Source organism: Bos grunniens, chromosome 2 (assembly GCF_055505025.1).
Source record: "Bos grunniens cultivar Pamir isolate PY7600 chromosome 2, Bosgru_T2T1.0, whole genome shotgun sequence".
In the NCBI taxonomy this organism is placed as follows: Eukaryota; Metazoa; Chordata; class Mammalia; order Artiodactyla; family Bovidae; genus Bos; species Bos grunniens.
This window is the reverse complement of record NC_141166.1, coordinates 4,744,561-4,766,791: the sequence shown is the minus strand read 5'-3', so window position 1 is coordinate 4,766,791 and position 22,231 is coordinate 4,744,561. Positions and strand designations below refer to the sequence as shown.

General features: G+C 54.1%; 1 protein-coding gene and 2 long non-coding RNA genes across 3 annotated transcripts in view; 2 read left to right on the top strand and 1 right to left on the bottom strand.

The window, feature by feature from the left end:
• The first annotated feature begins 4,650 nt into the window (after positions 1-4,650).
• On the top strand, positions 4,651-7,650 carry LOC147377304 (uncharacterized). The gene is made up of 3 exons (XR_015136594.1): positions 4,651-4,926; positions 5,630-5,736; positions 6,535-7,650. It is a non-coding gene; the product is annotated as an uncharacterized LOC147377304 (long non-coding RNA).
• A 261-nt stretch (positions 7,651-7,911) lies between these two features.
• LOC147377303 (uncharacterized) lies at positions 7,912-20,951 on the top strand. The gene is made up of 4 exons (XR_015136593.1): positions 7,912-8,257; positions 20,069-20,196; positions 20,492-20,650; positions 20,744-20,951. It is a non-coding gene; the product is annotated as an uncharacterized LOC147377303 (long non-coding RNA).
• The window catches only part of VWA5B1 (von Willebrand factor A domain containing 5B1), a 52,458-nt gene continuing 43,151 nt past the window's right edge, over positions 12,925-22,231 (bottom strand). The window contains exons 17-21 of the mRNA XM_086326083.1: positions 20,039-20,167; positions 17,864-17,932; positions 16,046-16,115; positions 15,014-15,131; positions 12,925-13,525 (exon numbers count right to left, since the gene is read on the bottom strand). Coding sequence (XP_086182209.1) covers positions 13,031-13,525; positions 15,014-15,131; positions 16,046-16,115; positions 17,864-17,932; positions 20,039-20,167 — 881 coding nt within the window. The 3' untranslated portion in view covers positions 12,925-13,030. The remainder of the gene's footprint in view (positions 13,526-15,013; positions 15,132-16,045; positions 16,116-17,863; positions 17,933-20,038; positions 20,168-22,231) is intronic.

The window sequence follows — 22,231 nt, the reverse complement described above, 5'->3', positions numbered from 1 at the left end:
TTCTTGGAGCAGGTGGGGGATCATGGGATGGAGGCACGGTGCAGAGGGCCCCAGCTGGGGGGTCTTGGAGCAGGTGGGTACTCTGGGCACGAGGCTGGATGGGACTAAGGTTTGGACGGGCTGCGCTTGGACCTTGGAGGCTCACCTGGCTGTGGGCTGACTGACAGACGGCGGGGGCCGCGGGGGCGGCATCGCCTCCCCGCGCCCCACCCGCGTAGGCGGCCGCCTCGCCTCGCCTGGTTCTCCCGACGTCAGCAGCAGCCGCCGAAGCCGGAGGGAGCGGTTTAATTGGCAGGATTTTGGGTTAAGGACAGATGTGGCTTCCCTGGGTCTGGAGGCTGGGCGCGCGGGGGCGGGGGCGGGCGCTGGTCGGAGTGGGGAAGGGGAGCGGGCGGAACGGACTGGGAGAGACCCCGGCTGGGCGCCCCTGGAGAGAGGAGATAAGACAAGGGGAGGCGACGACTGGGAGACAGAGGCAGAGGAAGGGGACAGAAGATACAGCTGGGCCCAAACTGGCGAGCTGGAGGCTGGAGAGGCAGCCAGGAGAGGGGGCTGCCGGCGGCCGGCTTCTGCCCGGGACCACCCCCTCTCTGATCAGCCCAGCCCCACCCCAGGCAGCAGACTTAATGCGGAGGCCAGCTACTTTGAGGACCTTTATTCGTTTAATTTTATTACCGGTACTGTGGGTACTGTGCTTAATCGGGCTTCCCTGGTAGCTTAGCTGGTAAAGAATCTACTTGCAAGGCAGGAGACCTCCGGGTGGATTCCTCGGTCGGGAAGATCCCCTGCAGAAGGGATAGGCTACCCACTCCAGTATTCATGGGCTTCCCTGGTGGCTCAGACAGTGAAGAATCCACCTACAATGCCAGAGACCTGGGTTCGATCTCTGGGTTGGGAAGATCCCCTGAAGGAGGGAGTGGCAACCCACTCCAGTATGCGTGCCTGGAGAATTCCATGGACAGAGGAGCCGGGCAGGCTACAGTCCATGGGGGTGGTAATATGGTGTTTGCCAACTCTCAGGCCTGGTTGGTGTCACCCTGAAACTGTGTCTGCTGGATGGGAACTGCAGTTTAATAAAGCCCAGGATACTGTGCCCCACCCCCACCCCACCCCAAAGACTGATTTAAAGGGGCGGTGCAGGGATCTCGGGTCCCTCTTCTGAGCTGCAGCGAGCCAAGTGCATTTCCCTCTGTGAACACCGCGCAGGTAGGCGTGATGGTTTTCCAGAAGTACACACAGCGTCTCTGAGAGGTGATGTGACTCCCACAGCTAGTGACAGGCAGAGGCTGGATGGAGCGGCCAGCCCAGAAGCTCACGTTTTTTTCCACTACCCAGGGCCAAACCTCTGATTGATGGTGGCTGTAATTTCATCAGGCTTCTGGCCTTGAGGGATGTTGGGGTGGCCGCAGAGCCTTCTGGAACCGAAGCTGGTCGATCTGCCTGGTTGGTGGTTGCGGGAGGCTCCGGGGGGTGCTGTGTACACTGGACATTTCCCAGGTCCCCAGAGCACGTTTCTCCACGCCTGGACCAGACGCGGCCATGCTGGGTGCTGCTGCCTGAATGCTGGGGGCCTTGTGGTCCATGGGGAGGAATCCTCATCCCCAGGAGAGCTGACCCAACCTCACAGGGGCTGAGAGTCCAGGGCGGGGCGGAGGGGGGTGGAATATCCATACCATCCTTTCATCCTGGAAAGTTCTGGAGTCTGGGATCAGGATGTTAAACTAAGGCCTCAGAGGTGAAGGGAACCTTGGAGCATATCCAGTTCTCTGTCACTGAATGATTGCTGGGAGGTGCAGATGGCCCTGGGGCTTCCCCAGTGACTCAGCGGTTAAAAAATCCACCTGCAGTGCAGGAGATGTAAGAGATGGGAGTTGGATCCCTGGTTTGGGAAGATCCCCTGGAGGAGGGCATGGCAACCTACTCTAGTATTCTTGCCTGTGGAGCCTGGCGGGCTATAGTCCATGGGGTCACAGAGGGTCTGACACAACTGAGCTCACACGTGGATGGCCCCTCCCCCATCTTATTTCAGCCTCGGGGATCTGGGTTTTACTACAGAATGGGGCAGGCCGCAAGATTTCTTTCCTGTATTTCCCAGTCTTCTTTCCAGCCCTTGCTCCCCTTCACCCAGTCCTCTCAGCGGCCTAGGACCCGTCCTCACTGGCCTAGGTTTCTAGCTTGCGGGTACTGCCCCTCTGAAATCACCTGTCTCTAGCTCTGACCTACACATACATGTTTTCCCACACCCGACAGGGGCAGATTTTGCAGGATCTGAGTGACTTTGGTCCAGGCTCTGTCCCTCTCTGGGCCTCAGTGTGTCCGTCTGTAAAGTGGGGGTGCTGAGGACATCTGGGGGTTCGTAAGCACCCTTTGCAGCTCTTCCTTCTCAGGACTGACCACCAGAGGAGCAGCTGGGATCTGGGTCCCAGGCCCGGGCCCATCTGCTGCTTCCCGTCCTGGGGTGTAAACAGTGGAGAAAAGACAAGGGCCTCTGAGCCCCAGGAAGCAGCATGAAGAGCAGGGAGAGGCAGGAGCTGTTACCCATCCTGCTCTTGTGTCTTGAGCTTCCTGGCTCTTAGCTGCCTCCTGGTAACAGACAGCAAGAGCTGGGCTATGGTGGCCTTCGAGGGATGGTGTGGGCAAGAGAGGACTCAGTGGGCAAAGGGGTAGTGAGCCTGCAGTCCCAGGACCCGAACTCGGAAGCGCAGTTCTTCATCTAATGCGGAGGAAGTGAAGCACTCTCAAACACTTCCCTCTCCTACTTGGCTGGGTTAGCCTGGCCTTGGGGTAGCCGGCACTCAGTAGACATGGCGGAGTGAATGAATGAATGAGTGTCTTAGAGTAAAGAGACCTGGCCCTAGAGTTGGGCAGACTTGGGTTTGGTCCAGAAACTGGTGGGTGACCTTGAGCAGATTCCTTCGTGTCTCTGAGCCTCGGTTTCCTTATCTATAACATGGAAATGGTACTTCCTAGGGTTGTGAGGAGCGAACAAGATGAATCAATGGGAAGGTCTTAGAATCAGGTCTTAGAATCCTTCTGACATTTAGGATTCCCCAAATCAGAGCTTCTATTTATTTTCACTAAAGAGAGAATGACTGGGTCGCCGTCTAACCTTGCACTTCAGTCTGCAGTTACTGCGCCTGTAAGATGTTCCAGGCACTGCAGAGGATGTAGGCGTGGCTGAGGCCCCATCTCTGCTCTCAGATTGCTTATAGTCTGAGAAAGGAGACATCTGAACACACAGTCTGGAAATATCCCCTGAGAAGTGCACATAATAGCTGCTACCTGGAGTCCAGAGGGCTGTGGGAGAGGCTGAGTCTGCTCTGGGGTGGGGGAGTGCAGGTCAGGGAAGGCTTCCTGGAGGAGCTGTGCTCCGCACTGAGCTCAGAAGGACTTTGCTTTTGGTAAACCTCCATCATAGGCAGAGAAAACGTGGCGGACATGAATGGCTTGCTTGGGGGAACACTCAGAATCCAGCCTTCGCTCTTATGCCACTTTCCCAGGAGGAATTCTCTAATTGCGCTTGAATACACAGCACCCTCCCTTCCCTGTTATTCCCTTCCCCCATACGGCTTCATTTTTCTGCCTTACCTTTTGCTCCAGCCTATATTTATTTGATTTTGTGTTTCTTGTGTCTCTTGGCACTAGGACATCAACCCCATGAGCACAGTGCTATGGATTTAATTGAGTCTCCTCCCACCAAAAACATTTTCAGATATTGAATTCCTAACCCCTACTACCTAAAAAATGTGACCATATTTGGAGACTTACGGAGGTAATCAGGTTAACATGAGGTCATCGTGGTGGGCCCTGATCCGGTATGATGGGTGTCCTTATTCAAAGGGGAAATTTGGAGGCAGGCACGTACACAGGGAGGATGCCGTTTGAGGATGGGGGTCATGCTGCCCCAAGCCGAGGAACCCCCAGATGCCGGGAGAGGGGCCTGGAAGAGATCCTTCCCTCAGCCCTGAGAAAGAGTCAGTGCTGCAGACACCTTGATGTTGGACTTATAGCCTGTGGAGCTGTGGGACAACACTTTTCTGTTATTTAAGCTCCTTGTCTGTACTGCCTTTAGGACAGCCTGAGTTCTTCCCCGACTGTATCCCCAGTCTAGAGTGCTGCTGTTCAGTTGCTCATTTGTGTCTGACTCTGCAACCCCGTGAACTGCAGCATGCCAGGCCTCCCTGTCCATCACCATCTCCTGGAGCTTACCCAAACTCATGTCCATTGAGTCGGTGATGCCATCCAACCATCTCATCCTCTGTCGTCCCTTTCTCCTCCTGCCCTCAATCTTTCCCAGCATCAGGGTCTTTTCCAATGAGTCTGCTCTTCACATTGGGGGCTTCCCTAGTGGCTCAGATGGTAGAGAGTCTGCCTGAAGTGTGGGAGACCTGGGTTCGATCCCTGGGTCAGAAAGATCCCCTGGAGAAGGAAATGGCAACTCATTCCAGTGTTCTTGCCTGGAAAATCCCATGGATGGTGGAGCCTGGCAGGCTACAGTCCATGGGGTCGCAAAGAGTCTGACACGACTGAGCGACTTCACTTTCTCCACATCAGGTGGCCAAAGTATTGGTTTTCCAGTTTCAGCCTCAGTCCTCCCAGTGAAATTTGGGATTGATTTCCTTTAGGATTGACTGGTTGATCTCTTTGCAGTCCAAGAGTCTCAAGAGTCTTCTCCAGCACCGCAGCTCAAAAGCACCAGTTCTAGTTCAGAATGGGCTCAGCATTTAGTAACACATAGTTGCTTGTGGCTCTCGAATGAACAAACCTTGCTGGTGACATGCAGTGAGGAGGACCAGGTCCCGGACGACCATGTAGCTGGAGGAGAGGACCTTCAGGACAGGACAGAGGTGCGGGGCAGACCAGGGGCTGGTGGCTCCATCCCTTACAAAGCCCGTCTGCCCGCCTTCTGTTCTGCTTTCCAAAGAGGTGAGCTCTTACTGATCAGATTCCATCTGTCTCTTGCCCAGTGTGCCAAGCTCATGGGACTTGAGGGCAGCTCGGATGCCCCCACCTTGGGGGCGTGGGGGAAGAGAACTGGCCCTGGTCTGCTCACTGTCTGTGAACAGAGTCCCAAAACAGGGGCCATGGGCTACACAGGAGTTGCCTCAGAGAGTGCACCATCCAAGGGCGGAGACAGAGCCCTGTTTGGGAAACACCCTGGTCTGATGGAGGAAATGAGATCTGTGCCCTTGGAGAGCCTCCCACCTGATGTGGGTGCACAGCCCCTGCCCCGGGGGAAGAGATTTTCAAGGACGATGGGGGAGACATACACGCATAGGTGCACTAATAAAGTAGCCCATTAGAAGCTGCTCCTGGGAGGCCTGGAAAGGCGTCCTGAAGGAAATGGGTTTGCACAGAGTTGGGGTGGGCAGGAGGGGGTTCTCCGTGGTGGGGAGGGGGAGGCGTGGGCAGGGCAGGGAGGGACCAGGTTGTCACCTCTCCTTTGCAGTCCCAGGTGAGCTGGTCTGGTGTCTGGACACACGGGTGAATACGTGGCCTGCACAGCCTTTCAGTGGGCTTCTTGGCCATCACGAATCACCCATTTTTAGGAGAGAAAAAAAGACTGTTGGCAGGGGACAGGAATAGCTTCTAAAGCCTCCCTTCATCCCTGCTGCTCCTCTTTTCCCAGATGTCTCCGCAGGCCTGGGGTCTGGAAGGCAGTGCATGCCCACAGCACCCTCTGCTGGACAGCCAGCCTCCTGGTTTCCGGCTCTGGGGGAGAAATTCTGAAGTCAGGTAGGAAGGACAGACAGGCCCTGGGTCCATGTCTGGGAGGATCTTGGGGGCTTGAGAGTAGTGAAGGGAGAGGCTAGTTTGGCTTGGGATGACTGCGGGAGCCATCGGGGTACCTTGTCCCCCAGATCTCGGAGGGGGGCGTTCAGGAGCTGGGGTGGCCACCACCCTGGGTATCCAGGACTCCTTCTCCACCCCAGATCATGAGAGAGGATCCCCTCCCAGCAGATCCCCTATGTCTCGTTATATCCCAGGGGACGTGTGTCCCCTTCTTCCTCCAACCTGGCATCTGGGGTGGGTGGACTTTGGGTGGGTGGTTGGGGTGCTTCCAGGAGGGACTGATGGTAGGGGGACTCAGACGGGAATGAGAGCAAGTGTGCTGGATGGAAGAGCAAGAGAGCTTGGCAGAGCCAGGCTGGGACTCAGTGTTTTCTCTCCGTTTCAGGAGAATGGAGCCTAGAGGAGCTCAGGTGGTTTCCCTGGTGGGAACCCCTTGGGGTTTCCCAGGTGGCGCTAGTGGTAAAGAACCCTCTTGCCAATGCAGGAGACATCAGAGACATGGGTTCAATGCTGGGGTTGGGAAGATCCCCTGGAGGAGTGCATGGCAACCCACTGCAGTATTCTTGCCTGGAGAATCCCATGGACAGAGGAGGCCGGCGGGCTACAGTCCATGGGGGCGCAGAGTCAGACACGACTGAAGCAACTTAGCACACAGCACAAGGGAGCTCAGTGCCTTGGAGTGGGACGGAGGGCTTCAGAGGCTCAGAGACCACAGGTTCACTTCATTCTCTCCTTCTACAGAGCTCCTGGGGAGACCCTGAGTCCCTGCTTCCCTGCACATGTCTTTCCCTGTGGGAGGGACCAGGAGACCCGTACAACCATCCCAGCAGGACGTGCATGTTCACACACACACCTGGCTTTTGCAGGGTGAAGAGGACCAAGCAGCCAACTGCAAGTTTCCTACAAAGGTAGATGGTGCCTGGCTCGTGTTAAGTCAGTGAGGTCTGAAAGGACTGTGCGTCCTCCAGCAGCGTGGAGCTGTGGTGGTGATCGGAGAAAAGGGCTGGTCTGTCTCAGTGAAAGCCATTAACCTGGTTGAGAAATCACCCATGGGGGCTGCCCGTGAACAGTGTTTTGGCTGACCGTTTAAGCTCAGCCTCTTGGCTCCTGGAATTGTTTCCACGAGGGGCTGTTGGCATGCTGCTTCTGGCCCATTGGGAGTTCCTGTTTTAATCAACTGTTCTCCCTGGACTCTGCCAAGCGATGACTGATTTTGAAGAAACGAGGCCAGCTGCTAGAGGACTTCCGAAGGAGCCTCAGTGTCCTGACTCGGGGGTCAGTGTGGGTGGCTTCCCAGGCAACACGGTGGCCCTCTAAGGACCATATTTTGTGGGATCACTGGTGACCACTGCGAAAAAGCAGAGATGGAAGCAGCTCGGCAGAGAGGCCACAGCAGGCGTCACCAGCACCTCTCAGCTCCGTTCAGCTCGGCGCACCAGGGCTGAAGCCCTGCCGGCACCTGCCCTTTGCCAGGTGGCTTTCTCTAGCTGCAGAAGTCAGCTCGGCCAGTGCACCCGTGGCTGGCCATGGATGCCGAGGGGTGAAGGTCCCTGGGAGGGACCCTCAAGCAGTGGCCGAGTGGAGCTGGTGCGCCGCCCCCCATTCCATCCCTGTGAGCGCTGAGATGGGCATCCACTCTCCTTCCTAGAGAGTTTGAAACTCAAAGTCCCACATCCTGGGAAGATTCCCACCCCATGCCCAAGTTCCAGGCAACCTAGGGGACAGTTGGTCATCCGAGAGAGAGAACCCAGATCAAGACAAATGTAACCGTACTAAGTGAGGCAAAAAGGTCACTGAACCTAGTTTGAAAGCCAAGCATGAGCTCTGAGAACAAAAGAGGGTCCACACCCAGAGTCATAAGCTGGTTAGTACCAATCCTTCTATGGGTGTCCTCTGTGCTATTATTTTAATTCTTCACGTGCCTAGGAAGTGAAGTGCTTCACGTTCCTGGAAGCACATGAATACACTATTTACAATGAATCCTCATCTCAGACTCTGCATCTGGGGGAACTACAGTGACCAACTTGTCCTGATTTTCCTGGGATTGTCACAGTTTTGAAACTCAAAGTCCCACATCCTGGGAGCCCCGCCCCTCCCCCCCACCAACTCCTAAGTTCCAGGCAACCTGGAGGGACAGTTGGTCACCCAAGAGAGAACCCACATCAAGAGTGGTGCAAGCACACTGAGGTGGAAAGACCACTCGATTCTAGTTTGAAAGCCAAGTGTGAGCTTCGAGAACAAAAGAGCAGACTCGAGTATAATTTTTGTCACATCGTCAACAGTTTTTATGAGCTAAAAGCCTTTAAGAGAACAGTAGCCACTGTGTAATATACAAAGAAGCCATTCTGCTGGGAACAGGCACAGGCATACAGCTCCAGGGTGGGATGCACTAACTGTTGGTGGACGTTAGACGCTGGTGTCCAGGATTCCACAGTGTCTACAGAACTGGCTACCAGGCAGAAAGGTGAGACGTGGTCCAAGATCGAGAAGTGTGGGGATATTACAGGTGAGCAGGCAGGGGTGGGGTGGCGCGCGGTAGGCACTTGAGGCTCTGGGGTCGGGGGGGACAAGCACCGGCCATGCCACTTGAGCTGATGCCGTCTGGGTGATTAGTGACTGGACTGCAGTGCACCTGTGTTCAGCCGCAGTGAGACGAGGCGCTTGGCCTTGGGAAGCGGCTGTAGGCTCCAGACAGCTGGCTCCTAGCCAGGGAGATTTGCAGCATGAACAGGAGAAATCCCACTTTGTCAGGTCACCTGGAAGGCAGTGCTGTGGAGAGGCTGGGGGCTGGGTGAACACGTGGGTCAGGGAGCTCCATTGTGGGGGCTGGAGGCCTGGCCGGGAGATGCTGCCAAGTTCCTGACCTTGGGATGGATCTCTGTAGATCAGACTATCCAGCTGCAAAGTGCCGCACCCGCCCCTGCCCTGGTTATTTTTACGCTGGCTCCGCAGAGCGTGGCACAGCTGAGCCATGTGCCCATTTTTGTTGTTTTCTCTAGTCCCTGCTAGGTTGGTGGGGTGGGGGGTAAAAAAAGATCTTCCAAATGCCATAGCAGTGAACACACAATCTACTTCCTGGGGTAGCGGCTGCCTTCTCTTTCCCTCCCCAGGGCACCATAAGGGCGAAGAATGCATTTGTGTCTGGGGACCACCTACATTCCAATATGCAAATACCTTGAGGCAGTATTTGGACCCCACAGTGGAAGTTGCCAGAGTGTCACGAAGGTTCCAGCTAGGCAGGTGAGCTGGGTGGCCGGTCCCCTGGGGTAGGCTGCACTCAGATCTCAGGAGACCCCTCCAAATAAGGGTAGGGACAAAACCTGGGGCAAGTCAGGATTGAGAGGAAACTTCCAGAGGACTTTCCGAAAGCAGGAAGAAAGGAGGAGGAACCTGGCTTTCTCAAACATCTGAGAAGCGGAAGAAAACCCACCAGCAGCTAGTTTGGGAATCAACTCCTCTTTTCATCAGTCACAGTAGCAGAGCACAGTCGGTGACATTGGTTTGGTCCACAGGCAAGGGACAGGTTGGGAAGCATGAGTGCTGGCTGGAAACCGATGCTACTTATCTCCAAGTCCAGAGTAAGTCTGCCTACGTGAGGCGCCCAGTTTTCCTGGGATCTGGAGTTGGTTTCCTCGGATGAGGGGTTCTCAGAGAGAGGGCTCTGCCTCTGTGTGTAGCAGCAGGTTGGGCCCTTGAGGCCGGGACGAGGAGGCCCCCAGCTGTAACAGCTGGGGGCTGTTACCGTCAGTTTTACCCACACACACACACACCAATGAAAAAGCAAGTTTAGGGTCGTCTTCAGGGCCGATGGGGCCTGAGGCCACACCCACAGGTGGCAGGACCACAGGGAGGGGGCGTGGCCCGTCAAGACACACCCACCTGGATTGCCAGGAAGTGAGGAAATGTGCGCAGAGGAGACACCCTTCAAATGCTTCTCCCCAAGCTCCAAAAAGAACAGGAACACCACACCGCCCCAGTGTGTCTGGCAAACAGCAGGCTCTCAATAAAGGCTTTTTATGGTGACTGCAGCCATGAAATTAAAAGACGCTTGCTCCTTGGAAAAAAAGTTATGATCAACTTAGACAGAATGTTAAAAATAGAGACATTACTTTGCCAACAAAGGTCCATCTAGTCAGAGCTATGGTTTTTCCAGTAGTCATGTATGGATGTGAGAGTTGGACTATAAAGAAAGCTGAGTGCCGAAGAATTGATGCTTTTGAACTGTGGTGTTGGAGAAGACTCTTGAGAGTCCCATGGACTGCAAGGAGATCCAACCAGTCCATCCTAAAGGAAATCAGTCCTGAATATTCATTGGAAGGACTGATGCTGAAGCTGAAACTCCAATACTTTGGCCACCTGATGTGAAGAACTGACTCATTTGAAAAGACCATGATGCTGGGAAAGATTGAAGGCGGGAGAAGGGGTCGACAGAGGATGAGATGGTTGGATGGCATCACCGACTTGATGGACATGAGTATGAGCAAGCTCTGGAAGTTGGTGATGGACAGGAAGGCCTGGCATGCTGCAGTCCATGGGGTCGCAAAGAGTCAGACAAGACTGAGCGACTGAACTGAACTGAAAGGCTTTTTGAATGTCAGCGCCTGAAGAACCTGAATGGAGATCTAGCAGCATGTTCCCAACTGAATAACCTGGGGAGAGAGACTCACATCACCTCCTGGAGACGGACGATGCGTATGTATGCATTCATGGACTGGTTGTCCTGACTTCAGGAAATCTGTTTCCTTAGTGTTTCCCCAGCATATTTGCCTGCTGGACAGATTCTCATGAATGGCTGACTCACCTGTCCACCAAGAAACAGTGCTGGAAATGCTGAGCTAGCGTCACCTCCTCCTCCTGCAAAAGATGAAATGGGGCCCAGAGGAGGTGGGCGACTTGCCAGAAGTCACACAGCACGCTACCGGCGGAGTTTAGAATGGCACTTAAATTCCCCAGCTTTCAACTCTGCATTCTTTTGAGCGGTGCCATTAAGCATTTGTATCCTCCTGATTCTTGAGCCAGGCAGGACATAAACGACCTTCTGCATGACCTAGAAAGCAGGGGCCAGGTTAACAAAGAATCCAGATGAGTCCACATCAATCCTGATTACAGGGCCAGTGGTTCATCTACACAAGACCTTTTGTACTATTTACCTAAGGTGCTTCCCTCTTCCTTAGAACTAGTCCCTCTGGTCCTTTGCTTGGCAACCCTGGGGGCAGATTTCTGAGACCCGTGTCCTGTCAATACCACCAGAGTTCTTTAAACAAAGTCTCTTATCCAGATGTCCCCCAAAGCCCTTGGGTTATCTGAAGTCAAGGAGGATCTGTTCCTCTGCACCTTTGGGTGCTGGGTAAGGGAACCGCTCCCTGGAGAAGGGGGTGGTATGCCCACCACCCTGCTGGGCTTCTCAGTTCCTCCTTCTAGGAGTCTTACAGCACTGGTTTCGTACTGGGCAGGTACTGGACCACCTGAGCCCAGGTCACCCAGAAGCAGCCGAACACAGGAAGTTGGACAGCCCAGTCCCAAGCTGGTCATGGTAGAGGGGGAGAGAGGCCTAGAAAGCATGTGGGACTTGTTCAAGGTCACACAGACAAGCACGCCGCGGTCACCGTCTCAGAGATGGAGGATCCGGGACTGTCGGAGCAGGAGAAAGCCCCCGCTTCTCAGCTCCGGGGCACCCCGAGAGGGGAAGCCACTTGCCCAAACTAGTGCCAGGCGTTTCAGCTCTCAGCCTGACAGTAGTTCCATTCACGGGGATGGCACGCCCCATCCTGAGCGGACTGCCTTTTCTCCATGTGTGATGGGCGTCCTGCTGACCCCGCCCTCTCTCTCACCCCTTGAAGACCAGGCACTGAGTCTTCTTGGGGCTTCATGAAGGCGTTTGATCCGTGGGGTCCCCCTGAAGGGGACATCTGGCAGGGGCAGGCTTCATGCCAGGGTCCTGGGCCAGAAGGGACCACCTGGTGAGGAGAGATTAAGGCCTTGGGGAGGGGGGTGGGCAAGGGTGTGGACTCAGCCTGGGGTCCCAAGCTGGTGGGCTTCCCAGGTGAGGTCCAGACCCACCCCAAGGGAGTCTGCAGGGCAGAGGTGACCGGGCACCGGCCATGAGGGAATCCTAGGCTGGGACACACCTGTCCCCAACACGGCGGGCCTGAGAGAGGGAAGTCCCCAGCGGCTCTCTGCTTTGACGCTTCAAGAGTCTTTCACTTCATTGACTAAATCACAGCCCCCAGCTGAAGCCACCATCCCCAAATGCACTGCAGCCAAGCATGGGGCTCTGTTGCCAAGAAGGCCCCTTTCTTTCTCTCACCGTGTGCTATGGCAAGAGAAGGCCTCCACTATCCCAGAGTGCAGCCAACACCGGGAGCCTCTCTAGCCCCTCAAGACAAGTGGATAGAGCTTGCATTACGTAATTCTGGAAAGTGTGTATCAATTACTTAAGGAGTCCTCTCATTTCTCCACTGACTTCTGTGACCATGGCTCTTCTTTTGGGACTGGTTTTGCACAGAATGTGGCTTTATGCTAAACCTCACCTTGCAGGGAGTCTTCCCTCGTCCTCTTTTTGAATAGGAAATCACAATCTGCAAACCAACACTGAAATATAGGAAGGGCTTCCAAGCCAAAATAAAAGTTCCCCAGGTGACTGTCGTAAAGTGCTGGGGAGGATGGTTCTCCAGGCAGTTTGTGGGTGGGATTTAGGGTCCTGGACTGTCACCGTGGAGTCAAGGGCCTGTCCCAGAATGCAACTGGCGGAGGTGGTCTCCCCCTGCCTAGATGCAAGCTTGCAGGTCTGGTTACTTTCAGCTTTGGGGTCTGTTCATCCATCCTTTATCTGGGTCTGGGGTGGGGGGTGCTCTGCCCATGTGCTCCTCCTCCAGAGAGAACTGAGATTTAAACTGTATATAGTCTTTCTCCAACCCCCAGTGGCAGTCAGTTCCGTGGCTCCCCAGAAGTCCAGGCAGAAAGGAATCTGGACATTCTCGAGACCTAGTCCAACTCTCTCACCTCACACATTTCTTTTACGGGTGGGGACACTGAGGCCCAGAAAGGAGGCAGGGGCTGGCCTAAAGTCGCACAGGTAGGTGATAGCAAAGTTGGTGTTGAATTCAGGCCTCCTGATTGCCAGTGTAGGACTCTTTCTAGCAACAGTATATTGGCTATAGTTTTCAAGAGTGCCGCTTACAAGGCCCACAGGGTTCCCCTCACTCTCCCACGCCTCCCCAGCCTCCCCACCGCCCCCCTACACGTAATTCGGGTTATAGCAGAGCATATTGAACTCCAGGTTCTCGTCCCAGTGCCGCAGGAGTACGAACAGCTGGCGGGCGGCAGCCTTGAGTGTGCCCTGCGTGCGGCCCTCAGGTACCTCCTGCTGTTCCAGCCATGAGCTGGCCTTGGCAGCCACCAGCTCCCACTCGATGAAGTAGGAGGCAGAGCTGTGCTCCAGCCACGCCAGCGCCACCACGGTGGCCCACATCTTCCCCATGTGCTCCACCACGGCCCTGGGCTCCTGGCCCGGCCTGCCCTCGGCCAGCGGCTCCTGGGAAAGGCCGTCGCGGGAGGGGTGCAGGGGCGCGGGGCTGGTGCACGGCTGGGGACTGGGGGGCTGGCGGGTGGTGAGTGACACCCGGTGGCAGGTGAAGGGCGAGGTCCACTTGAGCTTCTCCATGGGGACGCGGATGGCCTCACAGAAGGCTTGGTTGAGCAGGAAGGCCCCGGAAGCCAGCTGCAGAGACACCTGTGTGTGTGTGAGGGGAAGCCCCTCAGTGGGCATCACGCTTTTCAGCCCACAGAGCCCCAGGCCACGGCCAAGCCTGGGCACACAAGCACGCCCGTTCACCTCCCCCAGCCAGCTCGCCCTGCCCACCCGTGGGATTTGTGGGACCCCCAGACCAGCTGAGCATCGCCACACCTTATCCCACTGGTGCTCACACTGATGGCTCTTCCAAGTGCAGCTCAACGTCTTCACTCTAAACCTGCCTCTTGTCCTGGGCAGCTGGACCCACCTCAGCCCCTGGGACCATCCACTGTGGTCCAGGGAGCTCACCACCTGCTTCCTCCCACTGCCGCCACTGGTTTCTGAGTCCCAGTGAGCCCACTCTCTAGTCAGCTCTGCAATCCGCCATCTGCCACTTCACATTATCCCTAACCCTCCTTACCTTCCCTGTCCCCCCACCTCCCCCCATCCTTTCCGTGTCCTGAGGGGTCTCTGCAAGGCATAGGGCACGTCACTCTTTGGAGGCCATCCACTCAGTAGTTTCAATTTTCTTCTGGGATAAATCCAAGCTATAATCCCCAGAGCTCTGGTTTGTGCTTGACTCCTTCCCCTCCCCGCTGTTCTCTAGCCCCCAGGTGCTCTCTCGCCTCTGTAAACTGTCGCCACAACTCCTCGCCCTTTAGGTCTTGGCTTAACCATTCGCATCCTTCCAGAAGCCATGCCTCATGTCTCCCCATCCTCAAGCCTGGAGTTGGTGTCTCCTCCTTCCCTCATTAGTGAGTGAAGTCGCTCAGTCGTGTCCGACTCTTTGCGACCCCATAGACTGTAGCCTACCAGGCTCCTCTGTCCATGGGATTTTTCAGGCAATAGTACTGGAGTGGATTGCCATTTCCTTCTCCAGGGGATCTTCCCAACCCTTCCCTCATTCTCCCCCACCAAACCTGGTGTCTCCCATCACAGCACCTGGCGATCAGAGCTGCCTGGTTCCTTTGAGGTGTCCCCACTGGACACTGAGCGACTGGAGCTCAGAGACAACACTCACCTGGTCCAAGGTCATCTCCCAGGGTCTAGCACCGTGCCTGACTCAACAGACCCTTGTGACTACATGCCTCCTGCTCTGTTGTCCGGGGTGTTTGGAGACTCCAAGTGACCGTAAGCACTTGGGTGTTCAGGGGCTGGGACAGGGCAGGGAAGCTCCCACCCTGTCCATCCTTCCAGCACCTTCTTTCCCCAACTTTGCTGAGCCCCAGATGTGGCAAGACCAGGCCCCCTTGCTCCTCAGTTCAGAGACACTCATTCCTGGCTGGGGCTCCTCACCCTGCCCCGCAGGCTGGCGTGTCTGCAGAGCCACTTGCTAAACACAGTACACATCCCCAGGGTGTTCTTTTCACTTGCTGGTGACTCATTTCAAGGCTTCATTTTTATGTATTGAAAAACAGACACACACATGGCACCAGTGTGGCCCCTCTGCTGCGTGTGGGGCTGAGGCCTGGGGTCTAGGGCACTCACCAGCGGGATGTAGTCGGAGCTCTGGTTCCCCTGGGCTGAGTCTGGAGTCTTGGTCAGCGGTTTGCCCGGGAAGCCCTTGGCTGCTCTTGTCAACAGCCTAGACTTGTTGAGACTCAGCCTGTGTGGGCAGAACTGAGGAGGAGTGACCACCGCCATCCCGGGGGTGTCCCTGGTCCACCCCCCACTTCCTAGAGGCCCCTCGACAGCCTCTGAAAGTCCCGGCCAGAAGGGGTCTGACAGATGATCTCCTCCTTGGACAGCGGGGGAAACTGAGGCCCAGGGAGTGTGTCTCCCCAAGGCACTCACTCGAGCAGCAGCTCGAGTGAGGGGCGAGGTAGTACTCTTTTTAGGACCCTCTTTATTTTAAAAAAAAAAAAAGTTTTTAATTGGAGGATAATTGCTCTACAATGCTGTGCTTGTTTCTGCCACAGGTCAACATGAATTAGCCACAGGTATCCATCTGTCCCCTCCCACGCGAGGGCTTCCCACCTGGTAGCACAAGTGGTAGAGAACCTGCCTGCCAATGCAGGATCGTGAGACGCGGGTTCGATCCCTGGGTGGGGAAGATCCTTTACTGGAGGAAATGGCAACCCACTCCAGTGTTCCTGCCTGGAGAATCCTCATGGACAGGGGAGCCTGGTGGGCGTCAGCTCATGGGGTCGCAAAGAGTCAGACACGACAGAGCGCACGCACACCTCTCTCTTGACCCTCCATCCCATCCTGGGACCCTCTTTTGACACCATGTTCTTGGTCAGCCCAGTGTCAGACAGTCATGTGCCAGCCCTCCCGGGGGGACCTGCACTTGTAAAGAGACCGTGGAGGTGTGGGAAGGGGATGTGGGGCGGGGGGAGGTTTCAGCAGTGTGACACCTGAAGACGATGCTGTCTCTGGGCAAGGGTCCTTCCTGCCACCTTCAAAGTGTTCACGTTTGTGCAGCTGTCAGGCTGGGCCTACCTCTGGCCCCCAAGCCAGGGGCAGTGCTCTGAAAATGGATGGCAGTAGAGGGATCCCCCAGTGGAAATCCCCACGTACCTGGATCCAAAGAGAGTGTCTGAGGCCTTCCAGGAAGAAATGGTGTTGGTGGCCAAACCTCGCAGGGGACCTGGAGAGCCATAGACTGCAAGTTAGGACCTGAGAGATGACCTTGTCCCACTGCTCACCACCCCGCTGGGGAAACAGTCCCAGAGAGGGGCAGGGGGCTTGCCTGTATGCCTACGGATCCAAGCTAATGATGAGGCTGTTTCTGAGCCAGTGGGTGTGGGGAGGGGTGAAAGATGTGGGTTCCTGGGGAAAGAAGCAGCCCTCCAAGTCCCCTTGGCTGGCAGCCCTTGCATTTTCTGGAAGTTTCCCTGTGGGGACAGTGACAGCTGCAGCCCAATCCCCCTCAGCCCCAAGCAGGGACACTGACTTTCTTCTGTGGGAACACTGATAGAAGATTCTGGGCAAAGGGAGGTGGGAGATTGGTCCTTGAGCTGGGAATTGGGATGCCTGACTCCTGGCCTAGCTCTGTCACCAACTTGCTGTGTGACCTTGGGCAAGTCATTTCACCTGCTCCGAGTCTCAATCTCCTTCCTTTAAAGCTTTAATTCCAAACAGGAACAGGAGCACGTCAAGGCTATATATCGTCACCCTGCTTATTTAACTTATATGCAGAGTACATCATGAGAAACGCTGGACTGGAAGAAGCACAAGCTGGAATCAGGATTGCCGGGAGAAATATCAATAACCTCAGATATGCAGATGACACCACCCTTAGGGCAGAAAGTGAAGAGGAACTAAAAAGCCTCTTGATGAAAGTGAAAGTGGAGAGTGAAAAAGTTGGCTTAAAGCTCAACATTCAGAAAACGAAGATCATGGCATCTGGTTCTATCACTTCATGGTTAATAGATGGGGAAACAGTGGAAACAGTGTCAGACTTTATTTTTTGGGGCTCCAAAATCACTGCAGATGGTGATTGTAGCCATGAAATTAAAAGACGCTTACTCCTTGGAAGGAAAGTTATGACCAACCTAGATAGCATATTCAAAAGCAGAGACATTACTTTGCCAACACAGGGTCATCTAGTCAAGGCTATGGTTTTTCCTGTGGTCATGTATGGATGTGAGAGTTGGACTGTGAAGAAGGCTGAGCACCGAAGAATTGATGCTTTTGAACTGTGGTGTTGGAGAAGACTCTTGAGAGTCCCTTGGACTGCAAGGAGATCCAACCAGTCCATTCTGAAGGAGATCAGCCCTGGGATTTCTTTGGAAGGAATGATGCTAAAGCTGAAACTCCAGTACTTTGACCACCTGATGCAAAGAGTTGACTCATTGGAAAAGACTCTGATGCTGGGAGGGATTGGGGGCAGGAGGAGAAGGGGACAACAGAGGATGAGATGGCTGGATGGCATCACTGACTCGATGGACGTGAGTCTAAGTGAACTCCGGGAGTTGGTGACGGACAGGGAGGCCTGGTGTGCTGCGGTTCATGGTGTTGCAAAGAGTCAGACACGACTGAGCGACTGATCTGATCTGATCTGATTATGCATGGAGCTGTTTGGAGACTAAAAGAACCACCAAGGACTTTGTTGGGTTAAGACACTCTCTCGGCCCAAAGATCAATTACTATTTTAACTCAAGGGAGAGCTGGCAGGGACTTTGCTGGTGGTCCAGTGGCTAAGACTCTGCACTCCCAATGCAAGGGGCCCTGGGTTCCATCCTTGGTCGGGGAACTAGATCCCATGGGCCGAGACTAAGTGTTCACATGCTGTGACGATTGAAGATTCCAGGTCCTGCAGCTAAGACCTGGCACAGCCAAATAAGTAAAAAAATATCAAAATGAAAAACAGGAGCACTGGCAGACTGCGCTCACCTTCAAGAGTAGCGTACTTCTCACGGGCCATGCTCTCACTGAAGGGCGTCAGGGTGCTTTCCTCCACGTCTACAACAGAGGGAGCCAGTGAGGCCTGAGCTACCCGGCCCTCCCCTTCGCACCTCCCAGACCCCCCAGGAGGATGCTGGTCTGAATTCACGGTACCTAGGGGGGCAGGGGGAGAGCAATGTCCAGGTTCCTGTCCCTGCTTGGATGGGTCTTCACCTCCCAGAGACACCGCCACGGCTCCACCACAAGAGTTGGACACGTATGGGTTCAAATCCCAGCCATCCCAATGGATAGCTGTGTGACCCCAGGGAAAGTTACTTCCTTTATAAGCTTCGATTGCAAACCAGGGCTAATAGTACTGCTTGGTGGTGTTGTAAGGATTAGATGAGATAATACACAGATAGTGCTCAGTGCCTGGCCTGTGGTATGTAATCTGCAAAGCTCCGAGCTATGCACTCAGCAGGGTAGTGGGAGCATGTTAGAGGCCTGAACGTGGTGGTTGGAGGTGGTGGGGGGAGGGGTAGGTTCATGTCAGTTCTCCCGGAGGCACCAGAATGTGGCACTGACTTGTCAGAGGGCTCTGAGCCTCAGTTTCCCCATCTGTAAAATGGGGATAATAATTACACATATGTGTACTGTGGTGATTATTCTTATGATTATTATTTAACAGCTGGAGAGTGATGGGCAATGTACTGTTCAGGAATGATTGAAATTATGGGAAAAACTTCACACACAGAAATGTTATGCTGAGCCTCTGTCTCCCCTCTGAAACTGTTAGCAGCTCTTTGAGGGCAAGAAGCTCTGTCTACTGCTGGGTGCCTGTGTGGGGTGGGGTAAGGTGAGCACAAAAGTGAACCAGTGGCTGAATGACTGAAGCAACCAGAACATGGTAGTTAATCAATCTCATGGGCTCTGGAGCTGACAGGGCTTGTTCGCATCTTGGCTCTACTGTGCCTCTGCTGCGTGCCCTCGTGTAAGCCACTTATCCCCTCTGAGCCTCACTTTCCTCATCTCTTAATGTGGAAAATGAAAGAAACTCTCTCAGATGGGGGTGAAGAGTCATGGATAATGAGAGTAGTGCTGAGCACCTAGAAAACCCTCTGTCAGTGTTAGGCATTCCCTCCTTGGGGAAGGAAAGGGAGGGAAGGGCCTGGGGTACACAAAGAGTTTAGCAGTCATGCACACCGGGTATGAATTAGGAGACAATTAGAAAAGGAGGGATTTGTGATTTTGATGGGAGTCATGGGCCACCAAGAGCTGAGCTACAGAGGATGGAAAGGGTAGACCAGAAGTTTCTTCTAGACTGGGAGCCCAGCTTGACTCAGGGGTAGAGCAGGTTCCCCTTGGAGGCTCTGAGGAACCAAGGAGTGGGCAAAACTCCTTAATCTCTGAGGAAATCCTCGGATTTTCACCCCCTCTCACACTATTCCTTTTTGAACCCATCAGTGTCCGTGAGTACTTTCTAATCCCTCAGGTACAACAGGGCTGTTGTCTGGATGTTGGGGCTGGCAGCCAGGTGGGACTCTGATGCCCTTTCCACACACAGAGGAAGGCAGGAGATGCTCAGGGTACATGAGGGCACGGACGAAGGGGCTGGGATGGGTGCAGCGGTCAGGCTGTCTGTAGCAGGACAGAAAGACACGCAGACTTCCAGGACACAGGCTGTCCTGTGAATGTGAGCAAGGTCGCCAAATGACCAAATTGTGGATCTTCAGGGACCCAAGCTTCAGGCACAATGGAATTTGGTGACGGTCAAGAGGAAGCTTTGGGGAATCCTAGAGTAAGCAGACGGTGGGACCCGAACAGATGGAGCTGCCTTTTCCCTGGACTTTTAGGTTTCCTGACATTCAGTGCCTGGGAGGACTCGGATATTGGAAGCAGGGAACAGCCTGGGGTCACTGGACCTTGAAAAGGGAGAGCTGGGGTGTGGTGTGGGCACGTGGGCAGGGAGGCCAGTCTGCTCTCTGGTCCTGGCGGCATACCTGGGCCATGCTCAGCCCCTCTGCCTGTCTCAGGCCTCAGAGAATTCAGGAAGCCTGACCTTGCTCTGGCTCTGGCTCTGTAAGGCCCGGACTGGAGATTCAGAGAGAATCCGTCATGGCTTCGGACACAAGGGTGCAGGAACCCAGAGGCCTAGACTCCAGAACACACTGAGGCAGTTCTTACTTAGATTCTGATATTTGCTATCCCCTGCAGCTGAGTCTTCTCCGAGCATGGTCTGGGACCGCCCGAATCCAGAAGTGCCCTTCCACTGTCGAGTCAGGACCCGAGAGCTGACCATCCGCAACGCAGCACCTTCATGAGGACGAGGAGAAGGTGGTCAGGTGGGTACAACTGTGCTAGGCTTTTGCCTTGTCCCCAGGGTCTCCCTGGTGGGCCAGATGGGAAAGAATCTGCCTGCAATGTAGGAGACCCGGGCTTGGTCCCTGGGTCGGGAAGATCCCCTGGAGGAGGAAATGGCAACCCTTTCCAGTATTCTTGCCTGGAAAATCCCATGGACAGAGGAGCCTGGCGGACTACAGTCCACGGGGGTCTCAAAAAGTCAGACATGACTGAGCGACCGACACGTTCAAGGCTGGCAGGAATGGTTCTAGCTTCAGCCTGTCAATTATCTAAAAGGAGGAAGGCATTGCAGAAGGCAAGACTGTGAGATTTGGAGCCAGAATGACCTCGGCTTGAACGCCAGCCCCATCTCTTACTAGCTGGGTGGAGTGCTGACCACTCTGAGCCTCAGTGTCTTTACCTGGAAAATGGGGATAATAATACTCACCTTGCCAGGTAAGTAGTATTGCTGAGATAATGTTCAGAAAGCACAGTGTTAGTTAGAAAAGGTTGGTTTTCTCAGAAGCACCCCATTTCCCTTCCTCCCAGTCTGCCACCTCAGAAACTGAGGTCCCAGTTTCCGCCTCCCCAGAGCATCACCAGAACGTCCCAGAGCATCACCATCAGAGATGAAGCTACAACACCCAACAGTGCGTTCTGGGGAACTCCGTTCTTGGAGAAAACTAATTTGTAAGTTGTTCCTAAAAGTGAAGAGTTCTACCGAAGAATAAATTTTGAAGACGTTTCATACTGTTAATTGCTCAGTTGTGTCTGACTCTTTGCAACCCCATGGATTGCAGCCCACCATGCTCCTCTGTCCATGGGATTTTCCAGGCAAGAGTATCGGGGTGGGTTGCCATTCCCTTCTCCAGGGGATCTTCCCAACCCAGGGATCAAACTGAGGTCTCCCACATTGGAGGCAGACTTTTCACCGTCAGAGCCACTAGGGAAGCTTTATTGACTATGGCAAAGCCTTTGACTGTGTGGATCACAACACGCTGTGGAAAATTCTTAAAGAGATGGGAATACCAGACCACCTGAACTGCCTCCTGAGAAATCTGTATGCAGGTCAAGAAGCAACAGTTAGTATTGGACATGGAACAATGGACTGGTTCCAAATTGGGAAAGGAGTACGACAAGGCTGCATATTATTACTCTGCTTATTTAACTTCTATGCAAAATGCGAGGCTGGATGAAGCACAAGCTGGAATCAAGATTGAGGGGAGAAATATCAATAACCTCAGATATGCAGATGACACCAACCTTATGGCAGAAAGCAAAAAGGAACAAAAGAGTGTTTTGATGAAAGTGAAAGAGGAGTGAAAAAGCTGGCTTAAAACTCAATATTCAAAAAATGAAGATCATGACATCCAGTCCCATCACTTCATGGCAAATAGAAGGGGAAACAGTGAGAGACTTAATTTTCTTAGGCTCCAAAATCACTGCAGATGGGGACTGCAGCCATGAAATTAAAGGACACTTGCTCCTTGGAAGAAAAGCTATGACCAACCTAGACAGCATATTAAAAAGCAGAGACATTACTTTGCCAACAAAGATCTGTCTAGTCAAAGCTATGGTTTTTCCAGTAGTCATATATGGATGTGAGAGTTGGACTATAAAGAAAGCTGAATGCCAAAGAATTGATGCTTTTAAAGTGTGGTGTTGGAGAAGACTCTTGAGAGTCCTTTGGACTGCAAGAAGATCCAATCAGTCCATCCTAAAGGAAATCAGTCCTGAATATTCATTGGAAGGACTGATGCTGAAGCTGAAGCTCCAATCCTTTGGCCACCTGATGTGAAGAACGGATTCCTTAGAAAAGACTCTGATGCTGGGAAAGATTGAAGGCAGGAGGAGAAGGGGACACTAGAGGATGAGATGGTTGGATGGCATCATCGACTCAATGGACATGAGTTTGAGCAGGCTCTGGGAGTTGGTGATGGACAGGGAAGCCTGGCGTGCTGCAGTCCATGGGAAAGAGTTGGACATGACTGAGTGACTGAACTGAACTCGTCCTGTAGTCCATTCTCTGGGCCTCTT